This window comes from Mchenga conophoros, linkage group LG9, assembly GCF_057382185.1.
Source record: "Mchenga conophoros isolate Kocher_MC1m ecotype Shallow Benthic linkage group LG9, M_conophoros_male_GT1.1, whole genome shotgun sequence".
Lineage (NCBI taxonomy): Eukaryota > Metazoa > Chordata > Actinopteri > Cichliformes > Cichlidae > Mchenga > Mchenga conophoros.
The window spans coordinates 10,704,587-10,710,313 of NC_140534.1; the positions used below are offsets into that span (position 1 = coordinate 10,704,587).

Sequence of the window (5,727 nt, forward strand, 5' to 3'; positions counted from 1 at the left end):
TTTAGGTGTGGTGTAAAAATGACGCTGCAACTTTAAAAACGTTGTTGCTTTAAGGATTAACGTACAACCATACTTGGGCTGAGTTTGACACTGGTTCTCTTCAGTAATTAAAATAGCTTTAACACATGATAAGATCAAATGTCAGCTACACTGTGACAGTCGAGGGGCCACACTCAGATATATTTATTCGCTTGTTCTCTTTGTGTGATAAGAGTTTCCATCTGAATTTAACCCCTGTGTGGGGCTGATCTTTCATTTCATTTTATTTCAAGCTCAGATTCTTTGCCTTTGGCACATTTTCTGTGACGAGACTTCAAACCATTCCCACCGTCCTTATTAATCAACATGGTGAAGTGATTCTTCGCAAGGTGATGGGATAGGAAGAGTTTCAGAAAATGAGGCCTTTTGTCTTTATTGGAGAGGTCAGTGCAGACAGGACGGATGGGGGGAAGGCGAGGGGGGAATGACACACAGGAAACGGTGTTGGTCAGACCCAAAGACAGGCGTGGGCAGTGAGGACTCTCACCTTCAGACTCACTGTCTAATCAGTCTGACAGTGAGTCTGAAGACAGAGCAACCCAACACACGTTACTATGTTCATCATCATCATCATTGTTTATTTATATAGCACTTTAAAAACACACAAGGCTGACCAAACTGCTGAACAATAGAAACATAATAGATACCATAAGAATAATAAATACGATACAATAATAAACATAGCGAAAAACAATAAAATACAAGTCAGTCAACCACTGAGTCAAAAGCCAGTGAATAAAAATGCTTTTTCAATCTGGATTTAAAAACCAGCACTGATGTCGATTGCCTAATGTGAAGAGGAAGATTATTCCAAAGCTTAGGAGCCACGATAGAGAACGCTCGGTCTCCTCTCAGTTTCAGCCGTGATTTGGGGACTGAGAGCAACAGCTGCTCAGCTGACCGGAGCGAACGAGTGGGGACATAGGGCTTCAGCAGGTGCCAGACCATTTAAAGATTTAAAAACCAATAAAAGAACTTGAAAATGAATCCTAAATTCAATTGGAAGCCAGTGCAGGGAGGCCAAGAGTGATGTTATCACTAAGCAGGACATTAAATCAAATTAATGAGACACCAAAACAAGAGCTGGAGCCCAAGACAGCCATGAAGTCACAGTGTACACAAATACACAAGAAACACAGAAACCAGCTGGGTGGATGTGGCTCGGGAACCTTCTGTTACCTTGAACGTCGGTGTTTTGAACGCTGGCTGCTCCAGTCTGCTTGTATTTGTCCAAGATTTCCCCTCATATCTTGGTTATGGTTATTTTTTCTTTTATTAAACTGATCACACTCCTGTTCATGAATAGAAAAAAACCCCATCAGTGTATTTTCACTTAAACAAGCAGCTGTTTTTTTTGCATTAAAGTTATATAAAAATGTAACAGTGCAAATTCCTCGCTGACAGTTTAACCAAAAGGCATTTCCAGTGGAAAGTAGCCGACATATCCTCAGCATAACCATGTATAATATCCACAAAACCTGAGAAGGTTGGAGAGAAGGTAGGCGAACTCTGCTGGGATCTGCGTTTAACAAAGTGTCTAAAGACGAAACAAAGAAATCTTTCTGTAAATGTTCAGATGCACAGACTGGACTGAAAAAGAGTGAAAAAGCAGCTAACGTCCAAAAATAAGAAAACTTTGAAAGAACTCCAAAAAAACCTGGAGAACTTTTGCTCAAAAAACAGTTTTGTTTTTTTTAAATTACAAGGCAATCTGACAAAATGTCATCAAATGAGACTCAAGACTTCTGCAGGTCTCTGCCATGACTCAATTTTTTTTTCTTAACGGCAGAAACAATTGTTCCTTTTTTACTTTGTTTCTATTTTCTCTTCTTGTTTTTATCTGTTGAACAACAAACAACATTCATGCTGATTCACATAATATCCTGTCTCTACTCTCTGGGATTTCCTCGTAGCTCTTTGATGCAAAGAACATCCATCAAACGCTCCAGCTTGTGCTCAACATCATCGTGAACGGTGATGGTACTCTGACGAGAAAATACTCAGTCGACCTTTTGGTTGATTTGTTAAAGAACCCCAAAATAGCTGATTACCTAACAAGGTATGCAGATAATTCACAGCTCTTTTCCTGAATAGCTGCTTTAAAACTCTGCTGAAAGCCTTTGTCCATTTCCAGGTATCCCCACTTCTCGGCATGTGTGTCTCAAGTGTTAGGACTGCTGCATTGGAAAGACCCAGACCCTGCAGCCAAGGTGAGAGACGACAAATATGATAACCCACACCAGCTGTGCTTAACTCTGTAAGTTCCCAGTATTCCCTGAAACCATCACGTGTGACACAGTTTACATCAGACGTGATGCAGCTGACCTCAACACTGACCTTCTTGTGGTAACAGAGACTTAAAAAAATAATAATAAAGCAACAAAGTGGGTCGCTCTTTGACAGTAAATTCCAGTGCGGTCCGCTCCAATCTCCTCAGGCTGACTCTCTTCTAGGCTCTCCTGACTGTTCCCTTTACATGTTGATGATGTGTCTTGTAAATCTGGATCCCTTTCCAGCAGGACGCTCCTCTTTTTCAGACAGTACCTCAGCTGCTCTCTCTCCTGACAGTCAGCTGTCCACCTCTGCATGGCCAGTCGAGCCAGCGCCGAAATTTGAGGCAGAGCTCGGAGCAGAGCGGGCAGCCAGGCTGAGCACGGAGCAGAGGTTGAAGGTCGCAAACTGACATCCACGTCTTCCAGAGAGCCCAGACCTCCTGCTGCAAACAGACTGCACCAACCGTTGTCTCCCACCAAGCTGTTGTAGGACAGATCCAGTGCACGGAGTGAGGAGAGACAGCCCCGTCTGCACACGGCAGCTGCACAGAGGAAGAGGACCCATTGATAACTGATCACTTTATGCCTGTTCACTTTACTGTTTTGTTCACAATGTTTCTGATGGAGACAAAAATAACACCGAATAGTTTCATTGTTTTGTTTTATACGACAGCTACAGATGCTGGCAGCATGAAATAAATGAAAGAAATATCAATTTCCTTCAGGCTTTACTTGTCTTAATATACATTTATGCAGCCTAATGATCCACTACAGACCAAAAAAGAAAAAGTATAATGTCATTGTGTGTTAGTTACCCAGATGTTGCATGTCATCAGTGGTGAGCTCGCAGCTGCAAAGACGGAGCTCGCTGACGACTGATGGCTGCAGAGCATCCAGCAGGAGCGCCAAGTGACCGCCAACCACTTTACACCAGGAAATATCCACCGTGCGCAGATAGGACACCGCCAGGGCTGATGCATAAACACAAAGTTTTCACCATTTCAGGCTAGAGGGTGGAAGAGGTATTCAGGGAGAATGACTTGAAGGAAAACTTCTATAAATAAACAAGTGTGTGTGTGTGTGTGTTACCCAGAGCAGTGAAGGACTCGTTGCTCATGTAGCAGCTGTTGAATGGCAGCCTCCTCATTTGTGTCGCAGGGAGGGCGGAGACCAGCAGGTGGACCACACCTCCCACTTCCTTATTGGATGACACATCAAGCTCGGTCAGTGCAGTGAGAGAGGGCAGCACCTGGACTGAAAAACAACGAGTCACATGACTGCTGCAGCGAGCATGCGATTAGTGTCCGGCGTGTGAGATTGGTAGCAACTGACTCAGAGCCTCTAGATCATCTCGCGTGAGGCAACACAGGTGGAGGTCGAGTCTCTCCAGGTGTGTGACGTGAGCCAGGTGAAAGGTGAGGCGGCTCAGTCCACCAGCTAGAAGCAGCTTTACAGTATATTAATTAGAACAATGCTGCTCTCTAATGTATCTTGGTAAAGTGCAGAAAAATCTAATGTTTTATATGATACAGTGTGATTTCAGTAACATATCATAATGGAGGCTTCAGCAAGTACTTACGAAGGAAATCTTTCCTCTGCTCTTCAGTTAGTTCATCAAATACCTCCCAAAACATCTGTATGGTGGGGTGGCGGTCATGATATCTCCAACCATAACTTGTGTTCTGAAAACAGTGAAAATGACTGTTATAATCATAGAGTTTGTAAGGTCAGGCATACACTATGTTGCCAAAAGTATTCCCTAACACATCCAAATCATTCAATTAATGTGTTCCAATCACTTCCATGGACACAGGTGTATTAAATCAAGCACCTAGGCATGCAGACTACTTCTACAAACATGTGTGAAAGGACGAGTCGCTCTCAGGAACTGAATGAATTCCAGCATGGTAATGTGATAGGATGCACCAGTGCAACAAGTCCAGTCATGAAATTTCCTCGCTATTAAATATTCCATAGTCAGCTGTTAGTGATATTATAACAAAGTGGAAGTAATTGGAAATGACAGCGAGTCAGCTGATGCTAAGGCTCATAGTGCACTTAAGTCACCAATATCTGCAGTCTGCTGTTGTTACAGATGTCCAAACTTCATTGGTTTCCATGGCTGAGCAGCTGCATCCCAGCCTTACACTGACAAACACAATGCAAAGCGTCAGATGGAGTGATTTAAGCATCTCAACACTGGACTCTAAAGCAGTGGAGATGTGTTTACTGGAGTGACGAATCACACTTCTCTGACTGGCAATCCGATGGATGTGTCAGGGTTTGGTGGTTGCCAGAAGTACTTGTCTGACTGCACTGTGCCAAGTGTAAAGTGTGGGCATGTGTGCACATGGCTGGGCACCAGTGCACAATACAAGGTCCATAAAGACATGGATGAGTGAGTTTGGTGTAGAAGAACTGGACTAGCCTGCACAGAGTCCTGACCTCAACCTGATAGAACATCTTTGGGATGAATTAGAGCAGCAACTGTGAGCCAGGCCTTCTCCTCCAACGTCAGTGTCTGACACCACAAATGCACCTCTGGAAGAATAGTCAAAAAATTCCCATAAACACACCTAAACCTTGTGGAAAGCTTTTCCAGAAGAGTGGAAGCAGTTATAGCTGCGAAGGGTGGGCTGACTATTATATTATACTATCATACAAAAGTCTGGATTAAGACTGAGATGTGACACAAGTTCATATTTGTGTTAAAGCAGCCGACTGAATGCTTTTGACAGTATGCAGTACACAGTTATTGTGCTACAGGACAGCTGTGAAACTACAGCCTGTGTCTGTTTGGCTGACTGTACCTGTTTGAACATTTCCCAGTCATGCACGTCCTGGCCGACCAGCACTCCCTGCAGCTCCTCTGGTCGAAACAGCCTCACCAAATCCTGCTCACACACCAGGAAGAAGCCTCGCTTGAACTCCTGGAACAGATTCTCCACTGATGTGTTGAAGGCATGATTCACATAGGCCTCCACAAACTCCTTCCTGTTTAGGAGGGAAAATGTTAAATTAGCAAACATTTCACAGAGACAAAGGTGCTGCAGATGAACCTCACAAACACTTCATGTTTTATATTTACCTCATATTAAGACCTACTAAGGACCTGATTGTTTTTAATTATGTCCTGATACATAAAACCTGAGAGCTCACATAACTGCATATGCTCAGAATAGACAGCACACATGGATACAAATTACTGCCTTGCAGCAGCAATCTTCAGACCATCACTATGAGCTCCATACAAGGTTACACTGTTCCTGTTATTAACAGCAGGGGGCACTATCAGCCACAGACTGGGAGCCAGATATGCTCTGCTGGTGCCTCATTGTTACAGAGGAAAGACTCTATAGTGAGAAACAGCTGAGGGGGAAACACTGATCTGGAAACGTCTGAGTGTTACAGAGGA

The 5,727-nt window shown here is 43.6% G+C and overlaps 1 protein-coding gene across 3 annotated transcripts; it reads right to left on the reverse strand.

The window, feature by feature from the left end:
• Window positions 1-594: 594 nt before the first annotated feature.
• Window positions 595-5,143, reverse strand: LOC146566780 (leucine-rich repeat-containing protein 31-like). 3 transcript variants are annotated; one of them, XM_085286417.1, is made up of 6 exons: window positions 5,123-5,143; window positions 4,758-4,853; window positions 3,892-3,994; window positions 3,402-3,566; window positions 3,128-3,283; window positions 595-2,854 (listed from the first exon to the last, which is right to left on the reverse strand). In XM_085286417.1, the coding sequence occupies exons 2-6, from the start codon at window positions 4,773-4,775 to the stop codon at window positions 2,397-2,399; spliced, it is 900 nt and encodes a 299-aa protein (XP_085142543.1). In that variant the 5' UTR covers window positions 4,776-4,853; window positions 5,123-5,143; the 3' UTR covers window positions 595-2,396. The 3 variants fall into 3 exon arrangements, with proteins under 3 accessions (XP_085142543.1, XP_085142544.1, XP_085142545.1); XM_085286418.1 differs by lacking the exon at window positions 5,123-5,143 and having other exon boundaries at window positions 4,741-4,853; XM_085286419.1 differs by lacking the exons at window positions 4,758-4,853; window positions 5,123-5,143 and adding an exon at window positions 4,380-4,724.
• Between the last annotated feature and the right edge of the window lie 584 nt (window positions 5,144-5,727).

Coding starts and splice junctions, on each gene's coding strand:
- LOC146566780 (XM_085286417.1), bottom strand. Junction 3,284..3,401: donor CGAGTCCTTCACTGCTCTGG/GTAACACACACA, acceptor TTTATGCATCAG/CCCTGGCGGTGTCCTATCTG. Junction 2,855..3,127: donor TGATGACATGCAACATCTGG/GTAACTAACACA, acceptor TCCTCTGTGCAG/CTGCCGTGTGCAGACGGGGC.